Source organism: Periplaneta americana, chromosome 7 (assembly GCF_040183065.1).
Source record: "Periplaneta americana isolate PAMFEO1 chromosome 7, P.americana_PAMFEO1_priV1, whole genome shotgun sequence".
NCBI classification, from domain to species: Eukaryota; Metazoa; Arthropoda; class Insecta; order Blattodea; family Blattidae; genus Periplaneta; species Periplaneta americana.
The window spans coordinates 176491057-176515449 of NC_091123.1; the positions used below are offsets into that span (position 1 = coordinate 176491057).

The 24393-nt window shown below is 34.6% G+C and overlaps 1 protein-coding gene across 3 annotated transcripts in view; it reads left to right on the forward strand.

The window, feature by feature from the left end:
- The window catches only part of LOC138703781 (uncharacterized), a 391629-nt gene that overhangs the window by 144459 nt on the left and 222777 nt on the right, over positions 1 to 24393 (forward strand). For 2 of the 3 annotated variants that reach the window (XM_069831957.1, XM_069831956.1), the window contains one exon: positions 6316 to 6443. In XM_069831957.1, the coding sequence (XP_069688058.1) occupies positions 6417 to 6443 (27 nt within the window). In that variant the 5' untranslated portion in view covers positions 6316 to 6416. Of the gene's footprint in view, positions 1 to 6315; positions 6444 to 24393 lie in introns of those variants that run through there. The other variant, XM_069831955.1, reaches the window with a different exon arrangement.

The following is a 24393-nucleotide window of genomic DNA, read 5'->3' on the forward strand; positions in this document are numbered from 1 at the left end:
TAGGCCTACTTTATTTCTTGTAATCTTTATATACTTTCTTCTGTTTTTATCACGTCCCTGGTATTTGTTTCTTTGTTTGCCAACATTTAAAACTGCAAAACATGCTTCGTGATCGTCATTTGTTTACATCATAGATTGTTAATTGAAAATGGCGGCTCCTTTCAAACGTTTTGGTGAAGCTAACTTTGCGAAATAGAATTTTAGTAAGTCAGTTAATAATACTATTTTATTGTATTAGAGTACTTTATTTTTTGTAATCTTTATAAACTTTCTTCTGTTTTTATCACGTCTCTGGTATTTGTTTCTTTGTTTGCCAACATTTAAAAACTGCAAAACATGCTTCGTGATCGTCATTTGTTTACATCATAGATTGTTAATTGAAAATGGCGGCTCCTTTCAAACGTTTTGGTGAAGCTGACATTGATGAAATATAATTTTAGTAAGTCAATTAATACCCATTTTATTGTATTAGAGTAGGCCTACTTTATTTCTTGTAATCTATATATACTTTCTTCTGTTTTTATCACGTCCCTGGTATTTGTTTCTTTGTTTGCCAACATTTCAAACTGCAAATTCTTTACAGTACTATAAAACATGCTTTGCAATCGTCATTTGTTTACAGCAGCGTTTCTCAAACTATGGTCCGCGGACCACCTGTGGTCCTCGAGGTCTGCCCTTGTGATCCTTCAAAAAAAGACAGACGAAAAAATAAAATTCAAATGAATTGCGTATCACACTATAGCCGAAAATCTCAGAGTTTGTAAATGACACATGGCAATCGCCTTTCACTTTTTCTCCCAGTACTAATATTTTATGAAATTTATTTACCCTACCCGTCTATCGACTTCCCACTCTACTCTCAGCAACAAAAGAGGGATTTAAAGCACTATGAGCGTGGTGTTTCTCGCCATCTTTTCCCTGCACATCTGGCGCCGTGCCTGTAACCCAGCTAGAAACCGTCCGAATTCATAACTGGATCAAAGTATCGAACCTTTTCATGTATATATGACTTTCTCAATAGTTTTACCGACACCCAGTCTGCACATTGAAATGGTCACGTGCTGTACGTCATACACCAATAATAGAACATGTAGGCTAAGATTGCATCTTTACTTGTTGAAAATCGGGCATGTTTCTGCATAATTTTTTTTTTATTTCTGTTTTTCCAGATGACGATATAAGAAATTTTCTTCTATTAATATTAACTTAATTAGTTGATGTTAATATAAAATTAATTGAATTAAATTATTTTAATTAATTATTTCTACATTAAAATATAAGTATCCTGGTATTAAAATATGCTACATAATTGATAAATTGGCTTTCAAAGGGAACAAGAGTAAGGTGGTCCGCGGAACTGTTCTGTGGTCCCCGCTTCAGAAAAGTTTGAGAAACGCTGGTTTACAGCATAGATTTTTAATTCAAAATGGCGGCTCCGTTCAAACGTTTTGGTGAAGCTAACATTAGTGAAATAGAATTTTAGTAGTAAGTCAATATTTCGTTGTATTAGAGTAATTTATTTCTTCTAATCGTGTAACAGTCAATTAAATCCCACTCGAGTTTTGATTTTTTTTATAGATAAATCAAAACCTCTAGTGATTAGTGTTGATAAAATAATAGTAGTGATCACTTGAAGAATGAATTTAATACTTTTAGAGTACATGAATAAACTCGCAGCATAGCAACATGTTGCCAGCAACTTCCAAGTTGGTTATCGTGCAAAGGCGACAAAATATATTACTACCAAAAATATTCACTTAATTTTCATTACTAGTTCAACAAAGTTGTTATTGTAATTTTTATTATGAATATATGTCGGTAATAAATGCCAACATAATAGGGTAGCGTAATTATGTTAGAACTGTTACAGAATTCGTTAATTTCCAAGCGCTTGTTAACTCCGCATTTTTATACGTTATACTTTGTCACTTGCAGTGTCTGCAGAACTTTAAAAACGGTTCGGTAAAAGAATTAAGAGCGAGTTAAGTACTTCTTTCGTGTATTATTAGTAGGTTTCCCGCATTTGGATTGTTTGATGAATTGGCGTCTTCCTGCGATGTCTGGAAGCTAATCACATCGCCCGCATTCTCTACCCTTATAGTGGTACGCTAGACAGAGGTCTGCCTTAGAAAGCGAAAAAACTGTAAGTTTGATTCCTAATCCTTCTCACTCGTATCAATGTACAGTTAGTAATAAGTGTTGTTCAATCCGTCTTGTACAGGGACATCATTTTATTTTTACTTCAATTTTTATTGTACCTGAGTTTTTTAATGTACTTCACTCCCACCCCTTCTACTAATGAAGTTCAACCGTCCTCCACACAGAACCAAGACTGCATATACAGTCATAGTAGCCTTACGGTCATAGTAAACAGTACGTTCCAAAAATATGTTCGCGTTTTCCAGTGACGAAAGAGCTTTCAATATTCAATAATTTTCACACAGGTACTGTCGTCCGTTTGCCTACGTCGTATCCCCGTTTCCCCCACCAGCTTTTATTCGCCAGCTAGTGGCTGGGCTGTCTTAGCTCTTTTCTGAGAACATTAATTTTTGTAGGAATTGGACGTCTACGTAATATTATACAACTGTTTAAAATAACTTAAATAAAAGGCCATCGTTAAGTAATTAACTGTCACGTGATTTCCTTCTTTTCCACGACCCTACGACATAACCACTTGGACGGACAGTAGATAGTATGTCTGAGTGATTTTATCTTTTCGGATCAGGCAGAAGTAAAGATTGAATTTACAGTAGGTACTTAAGGTGTCCTTTTATAGAGTAGGTACGGAATTATTTCAACATGAGTTACTAGTACGAAGAACGAAACTAGTAATTGGGATTAGGTACAATAGTCTATAGTGCGATAATATGCACATTAGAACTGAAGCCTGTATCGAAATGAACGGCCACTATTTTAAAAAATTTGTTTAAATATCCATATTATGATTATTTTTCCATTTAACTTCATTCTCTATATTGTACGCTAATGTGCTGTAGAAAGTATAATATACACTGCATAATGAATACGTCCACATGGACAGCTCAGTTCGTGAGTAAAAACACTCAATGTTAATACTGTACTGTATTTTGATTAAACAAAAACCTAATGAAAATGATCAAACTCAAAAGCGCAATATTTTCTAGTTTACTTAAATCGATGAACTACTTTTCTTCCTTGCTATACCTAGTAAAGTGATTTGTTTGTATATTACGCCAGTATCATCGAACTCCAGTCGTGGAAGGGGGTATCAAACGGCGTTGATCCAGAGGTATAGGCAAGTTAATATTAAAAATGTTAGTAAAACTAAAATGATGTTCCTGTATATTCATCCAGCATTTCCCTTATCTTCATTCCTCTATCGTATGTACAATAGTGGCAAAAATAACCGGACCGACCCTTGTAGCTGATTTCAGAGTCACAGATTGAAATTTTGCTAGTCACAGAACACACCCGTCTTGTAGGCCTACAGGGACATAATTTTATTTTTACTTCAGTTTTTATTGTACCTGAGTTTTTGAATGTACTCCACTCCCACCCCTTCTACTAATGAAATTCTAACTGTCCTCCACACAGAACCAAGGCCACATATAGTAAACAGTACTGAGTTTGTGAGTATAATACGTTCGAGAAATATGTTCGCGTTTTCCAGTGACGAAAGAGCTTTCAATATTGAATCATATTTTCGCACAGGTACTGTCCGTTTGCCTACGTCGCATCCCGATTTCCCCCACCTGCTTCTGCTCGCCCCTCTGTAAAAGCTGGGCTGTCTTAGCTCATATCCCACCTCCCTCAAATCCATTTTAATATTATCCTCCCATCTATGTATCGGGTCAACACCTGTGGAGTAACAGTTATCGCGTCTGATCGCGAAACCAGGTAGCCCGGGTTCGATTCCCGGTGGGGGCAAGTTACCTGGTTGAGGTTTTTCCGGGTTTTCCCTGAACCCAATACGAGCAAATGCTGGGTAACTTCCGGTGCTGGACCCCGGACTCATTTCACCGGCATTATCACCATCTTATTGAGACGCTACATAATCTAAGATGTTGATAAAGCGTCGTAAAATAACCTACTTAAAAAATCTACATCTCGGCCTCCCCGAAGGTCTTTTTCCCTCCGGCCTCCCAACTAACACACTATACGTATTTCTGTATTCGTCCATATGTGCTATATGCCCTCCCCATCTCAAACGTCTGGATTTAATGTTCCAAATTATGTCGGGTGAAGAATACAATGCGTGCAGTTCTGAGTTGTGAAACCTTCTCAATTCTCCTGTAACTTCATCCCTCTTAGCACCAAATATTTTCCTAAGCACATTATTCTTAAACCCCTTAACCTGTGTTCCTCTCTCAAAGTGAGAGTCCAACTTTCACAACCATACAGAACAACCGGTAACATAACAGTTTTTATAAATTCTAACTTTCAGATTTTTTGAGAGCGGACTGGATGATAAAAACTTCTCAACTAAATGAAGAGTCCACTGCAAGAATGATGGATGCCATTTGGAATACATTTTGCAGGAGAAGCAATTGAAAGTTTGAAATGCTTAGCGCTCAAAGCTTAACTGCGATTTTCCGATCATTACTGGACAATGACTATCAGTGTTAATGCCATATAACTCTGTATGTACATTCTATATGTCTTAAGCTATGCATGGACAGTCTTGGTTCATTTTCGACAAGAAAGTGACATCCATCATTCTTGCAGTGGACTCTTCAAATAATAACAGGCATTTTCATATTTATTCTGTGTTTTATTTCCTTCCTAGTATCATTTATATTACTGTTGTTCAAAGAGATTTGAAATTTTCCACCTCTTCAAAGGATAAATTTCCAATTTTTATATTACCATTTCGTAAATATTCTGGTCACGAGACATAATCATATACTTTGTATTTTCGGGATGTACTTCCAAACCTATCTCTTTACTTGCTTCCAGTAAAATTTCCGTGTTTTCCCTAATCGTTTGTGGCTTTTCTCCTAACATATTCACGTCATCCGCATAGACTAGTAGGAGATGTAACCCGTTCAATTCCAAACCCTCTCTGTTATGCTGGACTCTCCTAATGGCATATTCAAGAGCAAAGTTAAAAAAGTAAAGGTGATACCATAACTAGTTCGATTAATTAAAATGTGTCTCAGTGAAACGTATAGCAGAGTTCGTATAGGTCAGTTTCTGTCAGATGCGTTTCCAATTCACTGTGGGCTAAAGCAAGGAGATGCACTATCAGCTTTACTTTTTAACTTTGCTCTGGAGTATGCCATTAGGAAAGCCCAGGATAACAGAGAGGGTTTGGAATTGAACGGGTAACATCAGCTGCTTGTCTATGCGGATGACGTGAATATGTTAGGAGAAAATCCACAAACGATTAGGGAAAACACGGGAATTTTACTGGAAGCAAGTAAAGAGATAGGGTTGGAAGTACATCCCGAAAAGACAAAGTATATGATTATGTCTCGTGACGAGAATATTGTACGAAATGGAAATATAAAAATTGGAAATTTATCTTTTGAAGAGGTGGAGAAGTTAAAATATCTGGGAGCAACAGTAACAAATATACTGTAAATGATACTCGGGAGGAAATTAAACACAGAATAAATATGGGAAATGCGTGTTAATATTCGGTTGAAAAACTTTTATCATCCAGTCTGCTGTCGAAAAATTTGAAAGTTAAAATTTATAAAACAGTTATATTACCGGTTGTTCTTTATGGTTGTGAAACTTGGACTCTCACTTTGAGAGAGAAATATAGGTTAAGGGTGTTTGAGAATAAGGTGCTTAGGAAAATATTTAGGGCTAAGAGGGATGAAGTTACAGGAGAATGGAGAAAGTTACACAAAACAGAACTGCACGCATTGTATTCGTCACCCGACATAATTTGGAACATTAAATCCAGATGTTTTAGATGGGGAGGGCATGTAGCACGTATGGACGAATCCAGAAATACATATGGTGTGTTAGTTTGGAGGCCGGAGGGAAAAAAGAAAACCTTTAGGGAGACCGAGACGTAGGTGGGAGGATAATATTAAAATGGATTTGAGGGAGGTGGAATATGATGATTGAGAATGGATTAATCTTGCTCAGGATAGGGACCAATGGCGGGCTTATGTGAGGGCGGCAATGAACCTCCGGGTTCTTTAAAAGCCAGTAAGTAAGTAAGGTGATACCATATCACATTATTCGTATTATATTTTTCTACACAGAATAATCTACGTATCTTAAAAAAAAAGAAACCTTCTGAACATTGCTCACATTTGGAAGACAATACACAGCAATATCCAATACTGTAATCTACATGCAGTGATTTTTCCGTTTCAGGTATAATATGATGTGTCCCAGGTGGAGGCAGTAATGAGCATGGAGAGCACCTGGACTGTGGCCCTGGCAATGAAGAGAGCGCTTGCCACCACCATCATGATATGGAAGAACAGAATCACTATGTACCGGTAAGTACATGACGTCAGAGTTACACTAAGGGCCGATTGTATAAACCATTTAGTCTTAGATCAGAGGTTAAATTGATCCTCGTTCTAGCTGAACTTTGAATTTTGTGTTGTATAAAGTCTAATCTGAGATTAATTTGTCTTAAACTAAAGTCAACTTTGACTGAAGAAATTTCTCCGATTAAGTTAGATGATCCAAGTTCAGTTATTTCTTTTCTGTTTGAAATATACGAGTGGCAGATTGTGCAAAAAGAATAACCATTATTATTAATATATATGGTAGATACATTTATATATAGGCCTATATATATATATTTTTTTTTTTTCAATTTCTTGCCTTAATATACAAACATTCTTATATTTTATAAGGCTCTATCGTGTTCAGCAGTATCAAATAACATAACATATAGGCCCGATTGTATAAACCATTTAATCTTAGATCAGAGGTTAAATTGATCCTTGTTCTAGCTGAACTTGGAATTTTGTGTTGTAAAAAGTCTAATCTGAGATTAATTTGTCTCAAACTAAAGTCAACTTTGACTGAAGAAATTTCTCCGATTAAGTTAGATGATCCAAGTCAGTTATTTCGTTTCTGTTTGAAATATACGAGTGACAGATTGTGCAAATAAAATATCCATTATTATTAATTTTAATAGATATATTAGGTACATTTATATATATTTCTTTCAATTTCTTGCCTTAATACACAAACATTCTTATATTTTATAAGGCTTTATCGTGTTCAGCAGTATCAAATAACATAACCTATAATTATATTATGTTTATAACAACCATTAATTATTAATGAATATGATAGGTACATTCATAAATGTCTATTAACTGTATTACTAAACGAAAATTGTCGTTTTATAAAGCTTTATTATGTTTAGCAGTATTAAACACCATAACATGATAACAACTTGGAGAACAGTCAACCTTCTTATTGTCCGCCATTATTTACAACGCACAACACAAACCAGTGTCTCCAACAAAGTGTGCGGAAAGTCGCCAAAAAGTAGTTGGAAAGTCGCTAGATTTTTTATTATCAACAAAGAAAGATTAAATTTTGTCACTATGGGGTGCTAAAAAAGTGGCTAAATCCCTATTTAAGCAATATAACAGTTAAAAGAAATTGTCGTCGAAAAAGAGTTAGAGTCGCTAAATCGGCTATACTGAGCAAACCTGTACAACATGGCCCGCGCATCACATACTTCACCTGTTTATGCGATGTTGCCAAGTCCTTTTCACGTGAACTTAGATTGCATTTGAACCAAGGTAATTTGATCGCAGAAAAGTTTTATACAATAGAAGAAGCGTCTGAACTCGGTTTACTTTTCGATCTTCGATCAAAATTGATCTTTAGTCTGGGAGTTTTATACAATTGGGCCTAAGATGAGGAGTCACTTCCATGTTGTATCCCTCCGTTTAATTTTGTCAACTTTGTGACCGGTTGTAGTTATCTCCTTGTCTATGTGCTGAAATATACATCACTGTTAGAATTATTAACTTTGGTTCGTAGTGATTCAGTGAGAATCTTACAAGTTTAGATATAGAGCGGATGGTTATGCCACAGTCTACTATATACAGTCACGAAGCTTGGGATGATTTTTTGCATTTCTCGCGATAGTTGCTAGTCGCTTGGAGCGCTGTGAGTACTAGGAACAATAGACTGTGTCACTGCCATCGTGATCTAATACAGGCCGTAAGGCAGACCATGTGACTCGCTTAACCCGATCACGAAGGGCGGCGTTTCAACCATATAAATTAGTTGAAATGCATAAAGAGTAACATATATTTCTCTAAAATGTAGTGTAATTGCATTAATAAAATTTAAAACAATGATTAGGAGACACTTCAGACATAATTCCTTGCGAGTTAAGGTGTAATATTATTTTTGGTGTGAAAATTACGTTGTTCGTATGTGTAATACCTGCCTTTATTTCGATTAAATATTGCGAAATTCTTTTACATTCATTTATGCACGATTCAATAATTTTCAGTTGCACCGCATGAATATTTAGATATGTTGAAATTATAGGTTATGTTTACTGTACCAGTTGCCCCTTTGTGTCTAATTTTAGTGGTCTCCAATGCCCTGCCATTACATATGTACCGGTATATTATGTCGTATGAAAATTATAGGTTATGTTTACTATATTTAACTTATATGCCTATATTCGCAAGTATACATTGAGGCTGATTTACTGTATTGATCTACTTCCTAAGAGACGAAGTAACACAATCGTACGTACACTAATTTCATAGGAGTGGTATGGTAAATTTTCTCTCTACAATTAAGGAAGGTAGATGTGCTAAATTAAAATCACAATGTAAATTCTTTTTTATTAAACCTCAAAATAGCTTCAATTCTTAAATTAAAATGTTGATGCGAACATTATGTTAACATGTAAAATTCTCTTCACATTAAAATAACACAGTCTTGTAATTATTTCTGCAACATATTATGCAGCAAGAAGTACACGAAACTTATGGACACATTACACTAAATAAAACTTAGCAATGATACGCAATAAAGTTATAATATCATATTTCATTGAGCTCCATACACTGAAATAGAAAACTCGAACATACATTACGGCCTGGTCTAAATCTAAAAGGCATTGACTGTGCCGTATTTCGCATTGTTGTGAAAAGTTGTGTAAACTGTGAAATTTTCGTTATCGGCTGTAATAACTGTAAATGGCTAAAATACAATAATTTGCATAATAATATGGGACAAGGAGACGTTTGTTGCACTATAAATTGTAAGAAAAAGAGGTCAGAGTTATCCTTCTTCCGAAAGATCCAGGAAGGTGAGTTTATAAAATATAATATATACTTTATGAAAAAAATATATAAACCTTATGTATTTCATATTTCAATAGTGGAAGGAAGGTGTTAATTTTTTCAAAAGAATACGATATCGAAAGTACAATACATTTTATCGTCTGCTGGGGAAAGGGTCTGTGATGATGCGATAGTAGCGATCCTGGTGGTTAGCAACTATCTATGGATGCGTATTTCAACTGTATATGTATGGATATTTAGGAAGTATGGAGCTTCGTGACTGTATATACTAGACTGTGGTTATGCACTGAACAGAGTTTATTTTTCTGGAGCGGTAAGGATTTATCGACTTAGATGCGTTATAGGTCCGCCAGCCTATTTAATAATGTCGATTCATATTCTCATCTGGAAATATTATATTATCGATTTTTTATTCTAATATAGCCAGTTTATTAATTTTTTTTATTTCAATAATACATAATGCAACTGCCTTCCCAGAACTTACTGATTATTCATTACGGTTTTTTACGCAAATATTTTCCTTTGGAAGTTAGGAATTAAATTTTAATTATTTTCTTATACAGGTTTAGTTAAAAGTCCCGCACCACCTAAATAACTTTTGAAGCATGTGGTTCAATGTCATGAAACTTGGTACGTGGGGATAACCATATACTAAGAACTCAATAATGGTATTATCGAGTTTTTTCTGCTTCCGGTTTAACCGGAAGTAACTCCAACTCTCTTATTTTAAATGGAACACCGAATATATTTTTTTTATTTTTGAATAAAGCTCATTAAGAGCTTTTCAAAAATTACCGACACTTGATACTTCTGTACAAATTCAGTGTTGCTAAGTCAAGAAAACAGAAAAGTATATCGAATATTAAAATAATAAATGCACCACCTAAATAACTTTTGAAGCATACGGTTCAGTGACATGAAACTTGGTATGTGGAGATAACCATATACTAATAACTCAATAATGGTATTGCCGAGTTTTTTCTACTTCCGGTTTAACCGGAAGTAACTCCAACTCTCTTATTTTAAATGGAACACCCAATATATATTTTTATTTTTGAATAAAGCTCATTAAGAGCTTTTCAAAAAGTACCCACACTTGATACTTCTGTACAAATTCAGTGCTGCTAAATAAAAATGGAAGTGGTGCAAGATATTCCTAAAGCCTGGTTAAATCATTCCTTAAATAGTTTCTATGATCGAGTGACACATTGTAAAACGCTGACGGCTACCAATTTGAACACATAATTTAGAAGGTTAGCTAGCTTTGTTCTGTTTTTGTTAAGGAAGGAGTATTTTTATTATTTTAATATTCGATACACTTTTCTGTTTTCTTGACTTAGCAACACTGAATTTGTACAGAAGTATTGAGTGTGGGTACTTTTTGAAAAGCTCTTAATGAGCACTATTCAAAAATAGAAATATATATTGGGTGTTCCATTTAAAATAAAAGAGTTGGAGTTACTTCTGGTTAAACCGGAAGTAGAAAAAACTCGGTAATACCATTATTGAGTCATTACCATATGGTTATCCTCACCTACGAAGTTTCATGTCACTGAACCGTATGCTTCAAAAGTTATTTAGGTGGTGCGGGACTTTTAACTAACCCTGTATATTTATTTCAATGATAAGTATTGCGTTAGCCTACTCTAACTTATTTAGTTAGCTTTCATTATGTAATTAAGAAACTTTGCATTATAAATAATACCTCATTACTAAGCATTTTTAACAAAAATCAATTCTCTCAGGGCAAATATGAATAACGTGTTTGGTTTGTTTTTATTATGTTTATCTATTAATTGTTGAAAATAAATAATAATGCATTTTTATATTTATTTTATGCTGATTATAAAGGTTTTCGTCAACATAACAGTTAAGTGGTTGGGGGAGGGAATCAAAAGCTCTCAGTTAATACTTTTTATTTTCTAGTTTATTTTATCACATAGTTAGCGAGAGCTCTGCAATTCCAAAAATGGTTTGCTAATCGTACAAGTGGAACAGGTTGGGGGCAAAGCCCCCCAATTATACTTTTATTTTTGTATCGAGTTTCCATAATTATAATTAGCTAGAGGCTTACAATTTCAAAAATAGTTTCCAAATAAAGCAAACAGAGGGGTTGGGGGCGAAGCCCCCTATTAATACTTTTATTTTTCTATCGCATTTTTACATAGATGCTTACAATACCAAAAATACTTTCCTAACTATACCAGTACAAATAGAGGGGTTGGGGGTGAAGCCCCCTATTAATACTTTTATTTTTCTATCGCATTTTTACATAGATGCTTACAATACCAAAAATACTTTCCTAACTATACAAATAGAGGGGTTGGGGGCGAAGCCCCCTATTAATACTTTTATTTTTCTATCGCTTTTTTTCATAGATGCTTAAAATACGATGCATAGGACCCACCCTAAATATAAAAATATGCTAAGCCACAAAAAAAGGTCAACGGAAGTTGCGTTTCGATCAATTAAATGATCGATATATATTGTTTTCATTATGTTGCCAACCAATTAATATTTTTGTAAATTAGTTTGATCATAATCATGGCGGCAATTTCGAATTCTATAGTTAAATATAAAAAAGAAGTGGATCAAATTCTCCCTCTTGATTTAAAATGTAGGCCTCGAAATGGAAATTATGGAATTATAAATAAGTTGTAAACTTTTTAGTAGCTTTATCCATGAATAAAGACATGTAGGCTATGTTTATGTTTTTTTTATGCGAATGGGTTTACTTAGGAGTGAAATGTTTTGCGTAACATGCAATCCTGGGATGAGACTGAAGAAATTTAAAAGTAAACGAGATGAACTCCTGTGGAGATGTCATTGGAAATTACAAGGTATTAAATGATAGACGCAGGAACGCAGTATCGTAGCACTTTGTGAAATCACTCGGATAACGGAGAAGATGAAACGGAACATCTCAGTGAGGTCCATGGTAAAATGCTAATTTTACACCAATTATGTTTTTAATTCTTTGGTCCAGGGAAAATACTAGTAAAAATGTGTTTTTGTGAAAGACTAGTATTTTCCCTGGACCAAAAATGCAGTATAAATTGAGTAGAATAAGTATTTTATAATATATTATAAAGATGACTAATATGAACTTAATTTTATTGTTGCATTAATACCAATGTTGTATTGTTTGAAAGTTTAATGTTACTGTGTTTAAAGTTTAGCTTTGGTTTGTTTCTTTAACTTTATTTTGAATAAAATTTAATATATTTTATAACAAAGGTGACTAATATGAGCTTAATATCATTATTGTTGGTTTTATTAAATTATACATGTTTATAGTACTATGTATTTAGTATTGTTAAGTTGGCATACTTGATATAATAATCGAAAATATACAATATATAATCGATACTATGGAATACTTGGGGTGGGTCCCATAATGAATGTGTTCCAAATATTTTCCTACTATACAAATAGTGGGTTGGGGGAAGCCCCCAATTAATTATTTTACTCACCATTTTTTGGATGTTGAAATCATATAAAAACGAATACAACATATCTTTATTTGAACACATGAAAATTAAAAGGAAAAAAAAATCTAGTAATAACTCCATAATTACCATTCTTTCCCTTGAAATTTAACCCAATAGGAAGTTTTTTTTTTTTTTTCAATTTCACTTTGATATTTACAAATTACGTTTGTGGCGTTTGAAATACCCGCCATGGTGACATACAAACAAACTTTGTTTCTCAGTATTATTCAAACAATAGGTATCGATAGTTTAATATCGATAGTTTCAATTATCGAACTGACACCTCCGTTGACTTTTTTTTTTTTTTTTTTTTAGGAGATTATAACTGCATCTATTCCGATTTATCTTAACAGTAGGCTGTCTCGTGTGGAATTTGCATATAGTTTGTGATTTATGTAGAACTATTTTCTTTCTTTCTTTCTTTCTTTCTTTCTTTCTTTCTTTCTTTCTTTCTTTCTTTCTTTCTTTCTTTCTTTCTTTCTTTCTTTATTTCAAAACGAATGATGCTAGCCACAATTTGTTATACCTCAAATGTAGAGTATCTTTGGGAGATTACTAACCTCTATAACAAATGTTGAAAATTCTTTATTTATTCGGCTGGAAATTCACTTAATGACCAGTTTTTAACGTCAAATTAAGCAGGAGTTTTGATTCCCTGTCACGAGATGCGCAGATGTTTACGATTATGTATTGCATTACGATGTTTGCCTTTTTCACTCACCAGAGCTCCAGTTGTTTCCAATTTGTTTACCAGTCCCAGTATTGTGTTTCTTTTGGGGGGATTACGAACACCAAATTCTCTCTGGTATGCCCTTTGAGTAGCTGTAATTGAATTCGTAATCCAATATTGCTTCACAAGGAAGAGCCGTTGATTTAATGTGTACTGCATTTTCAGTGACAAGCAAAATGTCGATAACAACTGCACAACAATAAGGAATAAGAATAAACATCTGCGCATCTCGTGACAGGGAATCACAACTCCTGCTTAATTTGACGTTAAAAACTTGTCATTAAGTGAATTTTCAGCCGAATAAATAAAGAATTTTCAACATTTGCTATAGAGGTTACTGATCTCCCACAGATACTCTACATTTCAGGTATAAAAATTGTGGCTAGCATCATTGAAATTAAGAAAGAAATGTGTTAGTTTGATATAAATCGCTCTGTACTATGAGCCTTATTTATAAAGTGGTATATACTTCATATTACATTTACACTAGTGGCTTGTGCAGCAAATGCTGCAAACTAAGTTCATTAGATGTTCAAATAAAATTTTTTCAGATGTATTTTCAATGAAGATACCAGACATTTTGAAAGTTATTTGCTTCCATTATAATGAAACATACTCCCTCTGAATGTTTTTTATGCCAAATACTTTATCTTGAACTTATCCACCTTCAGTTTTTGAGTTTCAACGCGAAAACGCAAGTAACAATGTCAGGACGATCACTGGGTTTTTCATGTGGGAGTAAAGCTATAGCTCCTTTCCTTAGGAACTGTAATTTTGCGCTCTCTCGAGCCAATACTGAAGAGAATGACGCGCATAAATATCTACAGCATACCGCCATTAAGTATATGAAAAAGACCCAACCCCACTTGATTAATAACTATAAAAATATTTGATTTTTAAGAACAATATTATCTTACGTAAGTTTTATAGTTATATATACTACATACCCATCAGTCAGTAAATTATAGAAATGAAGATCTAATTTCATATATTTTCTACATTTACTTACATAACCCCGAAAAGTTTCACTTTCATATCATGAATATAGCATTAATATGTATAATTAATTAAAAATAGTCACATCATGACATTAACTATAACAATATTTCATTTCTAATGGTAATAATGTCATCAAACTACCTCAAGTTTGTAGATTTTAATATCCAATACACAGCTGTACTCAGAAAATTACAACCACAGAATCAGACTTGTAAATTATTTTTAGTAAGCCTTGAAGTTTTTAATAACCAATTGAATTTGAACTCTAAATATGTCAGAAATCCTGCAAATCATGGCCTTCGTATAATATTGTTTATTGTAGTGTGATTGTGTTTTGTTTTATTTTGAAAAGCCATTATTTCTCAAAACTGACGACAGATGGATTTTGGAAAATAGGGAAACGATGTAGAAAAATTGACATTTCACTGAAAACTATTTTTTTTTTTTTTTTTTTTTTTTTTAACTTTGGGTTCCAAGCTTGAAAATGAGGGGTCATTTATTAAAATCCGTTCAGCATTTTTCCCGTAATTTTCATTACCAGTTAAAATTATATATATAGATTTTCAAGACAAAATTAGCCACCAGCACGCACGTTTCATAAACATACTGGCATCTTAATTATTGCCATTATAAACTTGTTGCATAATATACTATTGTCGCTGTTATAAATCCGTTCTTCCCTGGTTAGAATCCTGGAACTTCGGATGTATTGACTAGGGAGCGGATTTTTATGTACTAAAAATTTTAAATATATTTATTTTTATGTGCTAAAAAGTATGAAAATATTTGCTAAAAATGAAAAAAAATATATTTATTTTAAATATGACAAAAATACCTTACTTAGCCTGAAAAAAAAAAATTTACTAGGTACTCACCAACCACACTTGAGTGCTAGTAGTTGGCCGAGAATTGCAGTGAACAACAATGGTCATCTCCAAATTCTCATCACAAATGCATGCCGATTATCTCTGAACAACGACTTATACTGTGAAACGATCATTCCACATCACAGGACGTCAGACGTGCATATTTAACACCATCAATTTCACCTACAGGCACACCTTCCAATACTTGAGCACCTTTACACATTTTTTTATATCCACTGTTTTTCCCAAACACATTCTGGAATTTGTCCCTCAGTACTTGTACTTCTAAACCTGGTAGCGAGTCTAGTGTAATTTCCACGGCACGCACCTCCCTGTTTCAGACAACAGGTTTTTGGATGTTTCGAGTTTTTTTATGGTGTCACACAAAAAGCTTAGATTTGCTAATACGAAAGCCGAATTGTTTTTTAAACAACCATCTTTCAGTATATCTTGAAGGATATCGATTGACGAAGCCCGATAACGGGGAATTACAACAAGACGTATTGCCTTACTTGATGGACATGAGCGAGAGGCGAGAGATTTATTTAAATTAAATAATGTTCATACCCGAGCTCTTATCTGTTGTGTTTCACAAACAAAGCGGTGAATGAAATCATCTTCAGCAACAATAAACATTCCTAATTATGTGTTGCAAGATCTCTCCTTCTTGTCCATGTTAATTTATTCTCTAATAATAACACTGATATGCTGCCTAGCAGTTCTCAGAACTTGAGGCGATACTATTACAAAAATGGATCACGGTACACCACAAAGCGCTTAGAAACACGAAGCAGCCAAGAATTCTTAAAAAGATAACGTACTTGTGATTGACATAATTGATTTAGTTTTAAAATGTTTAAAAGTTCTTGTAAAAAAAGTATTTAAGTAAAGAAACTCCAAGATTTATGTGTTTATAATAGATTTCCTGAAAATATGTATTTACATAATTTTTTTTTGTGAAAATATGTGTTTTTATGTGAAATAAAATTCGGGTTTTAGACTTGAAACTTCATGTTCGGAATTTTTAACTTTGTTAATTGTGTTTTATCACACGCAAAAATAATACTTAATTACATAGGAACCCGCCTCTTAGTAATGACATTAACTTAGGATGAAACTAGGACATCGAAACATTCAACTGAAACTTCTCGTTCTATTCCGTTCACCACAAAACTCATAGGATCTGCTAGGTGTCCTGTCCCGCTAGGTGAAAGGCCGTTCGTTGCTCGACTAAGCTACGACTAGGGTTATGAAATCCGTGATTGGATGCTCAGGTCCGGCTATCTTGTGTTAAGTGTCTTGAATCTACCCTCAGGATAGAAATTTAAAATAACCCACAATCTTCTCTTCCCACTTCTCATGCTTTGTGCTAACGTATGTTCTCTTTCCGAGAAATTCTAACACAATCTCAAGAACATCGTAATAAATAAAGCTGGAGACCGGCACGACGACCTCCATCAGCTTCGTCTCTCGTACTGAAATAGTGGATTTCGCTCAAATTTTTTTTTTTTGAGACTATGGACTTCATGTTTCTTATCGTAGAGAAAATAAGTTGCATTTTTATTAAGAACAAAATCTTGGCGATCATTGAATGCTGCAATGAAAATGATTTACTAAATAATTGGTTTCATACTTTTGAATCATCATAACATTACAAAATCTCTTGGCCTTTCGATATATTGAAATTCTAAAGTAGGCCTAGTAACTGTAACGTCCTTTTAAAATACAGGGTGTCCGGGAAAGACCTGACGAAAAATAAATACAGTAGAACCCCTATTATCCGTGGTAATGAAGGGGGTGGACTGAACGGTTAATCGAAAAAATCGGATAGTCAGTACCATAAATGGTTTTCGTACATTTAGTGAATAATGCTTATACGTTCGTAATTTCCTCCATGGCCTTTTGATTGAACACGCTAGGTAGTGATCAGAAGTTCACTGATTTAAGTCTGGTTATTAACAACGGGTTTTTAAGGGTCACCAGACGCTAAATAACCTGAGATACTGATAAAGCGTCGTAAAATAACCCACTAAAAAATTTAAGGGTCAAAGAAACTCCTTGTAATGGCTGTCTGTGAAAAGATAGGAATACTGGAGGTCTCGTGTTGTAGATTTACATACTTTATACACTTTATCCTCGATTTTTATTAAATTGAACACACTTGTGACTCCAATCTCGTATTCTGAGTTGAGACACAGTTTCTCGTTCCCCAGACCACTCGGTTACTTGCACCTTTTTAATACTTAGCACAACATGATTTTTTTTAAACCCATGGAAGTCATTTTACATAGAATTTATACAGTACACCATACTGTATAAGGGTAAAGTCTTGTAATAACCCTCTCTAGAAAAATAACGTGCTAATATAATGTACAGTACTTCATTATGGAAAAACGCGACCTAAAGACAGTCGGATAATCCACCAATCGGTTAATAGGATGACGGATAAACGGGGTTCTACTGTAACTATATCTCTGAAACTATTGCATTTATTGTCGTGATATTTTCACAGTTACAAAGAAAAAACACAATAAGTTTTAATGTACCTCTATATGAGTACCATTTGTGGCCAGGGCTATGTCCAGGCGATACTCAATCTCTTGCCACACACACGAAAGCATTTCCGGTGTGACTAGTCCTATTGCTTCGTAGATTCGGCCACGAAACTCACGTCCTTCACAAACCCCACAGAAAGAAATCCAGTGCGGTCATGTCCGGCGACCGTGGTGGCCATGGTTTAGGTCCGCCTCTTCCAATTCAACGGTCAGGGAACATGTCATCGAGGAAAGCGCGCACATGGTTAGCATAGTATGGGGGCCTCCGTCCTTTTGAAACACGGTTTCTGGTGGTAGTTGTGGGACAGCGTAATTTCGCAGCATATCCAGATATGTGTTACCTTTTACTGTGTCCGTTTGGAAACGACGTTGTACACGCTTGACTGATTTAAATTCAACCATCCATAATACGCATTCTGCTTTTTCTACTGTGGTAAACATTGTCCAACTGTTCAATTGGTACACGCACAACTTGCATTCCCAGCTCTGAGAGCAAGGCTGACTATATACCTTGCCCAGAACGAGCTTTTTCCTCGTTTTATCGTATCGAAATTGTATGCGCACAGGTGTAAAATGCTACTAGGCAACAAAACTTATTAAGTTTCTCTTTCTAACTGTGAAAACATTGAGATAATAACTGTAATAGTTTCAGATATACAATTACTTCTTTTTCGTCAGGTCTTTCCCGGACACTGTATGTTTATTGTCAAGAACTTCAGACGCCTGTAGTTGTAAGACAAATATTAATAAAAAAAAGATTTACATTAGTATTTACAAACTCATTAATATTGTAAAACAAATTATCAAGAAGCCATATTTTATGAACAGATTTAAATTTACTTAGCTCCATAATATGGGCAGGCGTTGGTAATTTATTGAACGTATAAATTGCATTGACTATTTCGTTTACATGACATCATTCCATTTTCTGCCAGTGAAGTGTAATAAAATTTTGAATTCAAAACACAGTCATGCATAGCGATAATTTCTGCAACTCGATTTATCACTATCAATTTATCGCATGGTCGTTCTTTTGTTTAGTCAGTGTCGCCAACTGTTTCCACGTAGATCGATGAGTATGAATGCATTGTACTAAATAAAGTGCGAAATTTTACTTCCACATCTACATCTTCATCTAATTCCATGTCCATTGTATCTAAAAAAAAAAAAAGACACTCCTTCATAACAATTGTTCATTTAATTAATGTATTAATTAGGTTTTTTTATTTATACTATAAAATACATAAATTAAATTATGATTTAAGCAGATAATGAAAACGTATTTTTGTTATAATAACAAGAGAAAAGCGCAGTACATGTAATTAACATATTTAAATCTGTATTTCGCTTTTCTCAATTGCCATTACTGAATAACATTCAATCTCTTCATTTCAGTAATCGTTATTCATATATTTCGACTTCACAATGTTTGAATAGGTTAAGTATTCATAAATATAAAATTGTTAACATTTTGTGAGCGTATTTTAGGGATATATTATTTACATTTTTATTTTATTCACGAAATAGTCCTAATAAAATGTCACTCGAGGTCTGAGATTTCCCAAATAAATCCACTCGCTTCTCTTGTGGATTTATCGGCAAATCTCAGACCTCTTGTGAAATTACTATAGATAAAAACACTTTTACTTTTACTTTGACGTAAGGAACTAACAGGTGATTATTCCTGGTTGGATAACTATGACAAATGTTGAACTTTCAAATCTTTGCCAAAAAATAAATATCCGGAGCTTCGTTCTTCCCCTTGCTCTGTGAAGCCATGTTGGCTACAATTTACATTTGTGAAAAATGATTTTCAACAATTAAAATAGTAAAAACCAAATTTAGATCACGACTGACAGACAAATATCTTCGTGATCAACTACGACTGGCAGTAAGTGACATAATTCCTGATTTTGAAACTTTGTCGCAGACATTCTGAAGATAGTTAATTTTAGGTTGTATATTGTTCATTTCTTTCTTCCTTACACGTACCAAACATAGTTTGTAGCCTTGTACTGTATAAAATTATTTATTAAGTGCTTGACGTAAGGAAAATGAAAATCCGTTAATAAGTCAGACAGTTGCTTCACTTCACCTTCGGGTGTCCGCCTCCCTCCATAGGTGCTATGCACGTTGCAGGTTACACAGTGGCTCGGCACACGATTACATTTTCGCCACCGCTGCCCTACAATATATAGTGATTGTACAATACCTGTCTCCTGAATAAATTATTTACTTTTAACATATATCACGATTATGAGTACATTTCTGCAAATATTACGGTTTTGGTAATGACTCAGTAGTTATGACATTCATAGGCCTAAATATCGCATCTGTAACATGGGGCGTATTTTAAATTGAAATTTGATGCAGCGTGTATCTCGAATTCCCTGAGCATCATATTAGTAAATTGATAAAATTTCCTTAACGTAAATTAGCATAGAGGCAAATGACAACAAGCGGACGCAGTGATGTTATGTAAATAGATGTTTCTGGCGCTTGTAACGAGCCCGGACCGGTATTAGAAACATGTATGCAGTAAGTCTATGTACAGAGTGAGCCGTAAATAATGTCGTTAGGTTCAGGGGTTATTCTTTGAGATGTTCCAAATAAAAAGTTTAATACAGTTTTGCTCGTTTTTGCATTTTATAGCATGTTTTGTGAAAGCCATTGATTTAATTCCCAATATGCTCAGTCAATTTAAGAGAGCACGTCGTACAAAATTTTGTCTTCTTTTGAGAAGATTAACTCCGTACGTAGATGAAATTATTGGGGATCATCAGTGCGGTTTTATGCGTAACAGATCGACCGACGCTGTAAAGCACCTCGACATTTCCCCCGTTAAAGTAAGTACAGTGCATATCCCTTTCAGTTCTTCGGTAAAAAATCTTGGCATTCACATGGATAGTACGAGGGGGATCCAGGAAATAACGACAGTTTTGTTGTAATAATTAAAAAATATATATTTATTTCAAAAAACAAAATCTGTTACATAACTGAAGCTTCCTTTACTTCTCTACATAATCACCACCTACATTTAAACATTTGTCGTATCTGTTCACGAATTCCCATGTTATACTCCTCTGCCGCCAGTTCATTAAGCCAGGTGTTCACTGTCTTCTTCAACTCTTCATCACTTCCAAAACGCGTACCACCCAGAAAGTCTTTCAGCTTAGTGAAAAGGTGAAAATCGCTAGGAGCAAGATCTGGACTATAGGGCGGATGATCAAAGATTTCCCAACTGAATTGATCCAGCAATTCTCGAGTTGAAGCAGCAGTGTGCGGACTGGCAAAGATTTTGTGGTAGCCAAGATGTTGCGACACAGTTTCACCAAGCAAAGAACGAGAAATGTCAGGAAAGGCAATATGCAATTCGTCGAGTGATGTGCGCCTGTCTTGCAAGATTCTGTCGTTCACTTTAGTCTTCAGGTCTTCTGTGATGAGTGATGGGCGTCCGGGTCGAGTTTCATCGTGGACATTTGTTCGCCCATTGTTGAACATTTCGCACCATTTTCTCACATTTCTTTCATTCATTACAGTATCACCATACACTTCTTTCAATTTCCGGTAAATTTCTGCAGATTTCAAATGTCGGGCATTCAAAAATCGAATCACACTCCTCACCTCACAGTCGGCGGGATTATCAATCACGTCGTTCATTTTGAAGTAACACAAAATGCACAATGGCGACTTGTTGCAACCAGTACTCACAACATTATAAGAACACATGTTAAGGAAGTCAGTTGACCTTCAAACAAGGAAGGGGAGTCAGCTGCGCGGCGGGTATGCGCGAACGGTCGTTATTTCCTGGATCCCCCTCGTAATCTCAACTGGGACATGCAAATCACAGAAACCTGCAGAAAAGTATATTCTATTATCCATGTGCTAAAAAGGATAAATGTTTATCTTCCCTCTTGCTTAGAAAAGTCCCTTGTGCAGACCCTTATATTTCCCTATTTTAACTATGCTGACATTTTACTGACTGACCTTTCCAGCGACAACAAAACGAAACTTCAACGTGCTCATAACTTGTGTGTACGTTTTGTAAGCAATGTTCGTAAATATGATCACATTACCCCATCCCTGGAAACAATAGGTTGGCTTAAACTAGATAAGAAAAGAAATTTACATTCACTTCTCCTTCTCTTCGAAATCTTGAACTCTTATATTCCTTCGTACCTGTTCTCGCTTCACTTACCTTTCTTCCCACCACAATCTGAACACACGCTCTCGCCATGAAACAATACTAACAATACCATCCCATCGCACCTCCTCATACTCATCCTCTTTCACAATAGCCCTGCCAAGACTCTGGAATTCGTTACCTCCTAGCATCAGGGACTGTCGAAATAAAATTGATTTCAAACGCAAACTTACTAGGCACTTGGTCAGTAATTGAGACTCGTTCAGACATGGTTTCTTGTAAATAGTTCTCTTAATCTATCACAAAATATTTCAGTGTCCGGTAATTTCATCACTATAGAATTTTGTTATTGTAGGTTTAATTTGTAATTCAGTAAATACAAAAATATTCTTTGTTCTTAACTTCTATGATAAAATATCTAGCTTTCATTAATCAGGTATTCTTGTCGTACTTTAATTTTTATTGTAATTGTAATTGTAAATTTAATATTAATTGTAATCTTATTGTTCATGTTATAGTTGTAATCCCCTGGTAGAGGGGCAGAGAAGGCCTGACGGCCTTATCTCTACCAGGTTAAATAAATAAATACTAAATACTATTGATCAGATTTTTTGTATTTGACAGATATTGGAGAAAAAATTGGAGTATAAGGGTACAGTGAATCAGTTATTCATAGATTTCAAAAAGGCATATGAGTCGGTTAAAAGGTAAGTTTTATGTAATCTTCTTATTGAATTTGGTATTCCTAAGAAACTAGTTCGATTAATTAAAATGTGTCTCAGTGAAACTTATAGCAGAATCCGTACCTATAGGCAGTTTCTATCTGATGCTTTTCCAATTCACTGTTGTCTAAAGCAAGGAGATGCACTATCACCTTTACTTTTAAACTTCGCTCTAGAATATGCCATTAGGAAAGTTCAGGATAACAGACAGGGTTTGGAATTGAACGGGTTACATCAGCTTCTTGGCTATGTGGATGACGTGAATATGTAAGAAAAAAATCCACAAACGATTCTCGAACAGACAAAGTATATGATTATGTCTCGTGACCAGAATATTGTACGAAATGGAAACATAAAAATTGGAGATTTAAGCTTCGAAGAGGTGGAAAAATTCAAATATCTTGGAGAAACAGTAACAAATATAAATGACACTCGGGAGGAAATTAAACGCAGAATAAATATGGGAAATGCCTGTTATTATTCGGTTGAGAAACTTTTATCATCCAGTCCGCTGTCAAAAAATCTGAAAGTTAGAATTTATAAAACAGTTATATTACCGATTGTTCCGTATGGTTGTGAAACTTGGACTCTCACTTTGAGAAGGTAACAGAGATTAAGAGTGTTTGAGAATAAGATTCTTAGGAAAATTTTTGGGTCTAAGAGGGATGAAGTTACAGGAGAATGGAGAAAGTTACACAACACAACTGCACGTATTGTATTCTTCACCTGACATAATTAGGAACATAAAATCCAGACGTTTGAGATGGGCAGGGCATGTAGCACATAGGGCTATGGGTCAATCCAGAAATGTATATAGAGTGTTAGTTGCGAGACCGGAGGGAAAAAGACCTTTGGGGAGGCCGAGACGTAGAAAAAAAAATTTTTTTAATCTCATATTTTATTTAACAACGCTCGCAACTGCAGAGGTTATATCAGCGTCGCCGGATGTGCCGGAATTTTGTCCCGCAGGAGTTCTTTTACATGCCAGTAAATCTACCGAGACGTAGATGGGAGGATAATATTAAAATGGATTTGAGGGAGGTGGGATATGATGATAGAGAATGAGTTAATCTTGCTTAGGATAGGGACCAATAGCGGGCTTGTGTGAGGGCGGCAGTGAACCTCCGGGTTTCTTAAAAGCCATTTATTTAACTAGTTAGCTAGCTAGCGAGCGATTGCAAATTAAAATTATGAAACAAAAATGTTTCTAGCCACTACGGTAAGAGCCAGGCTCGTGTACGGTGTGGTCTTAGCCAATAATATAACATAAAATTTACAAGAACACTTTACTAAATACAGTAAATAACTTAATTCAAACCAATAAATAACACGCAAGAGCAAAAAAAAAAAAAAAAAAAGAAGAAGAAGAAGAAAGGGAAAAAGAAAGAAAAAACATATTTAATAGAAATTGATATTCAGACAGAAGACAATAAAAACATGAATAATAGTCGACAGAAATAAAAAGTAAAAAATACACACATTCGTTAATATTATATATCATGAAATTTTTATAAATTTCTTTTTTAAATGCTTAAATTTTAAAATATTTCAAATTTGGAAAATGGTTTGTAATTTTATTATAAAGTCTTGGGCCGAAACTAGCACCATGTTTAAGAGCTGCACTTGTGTGACATTTGT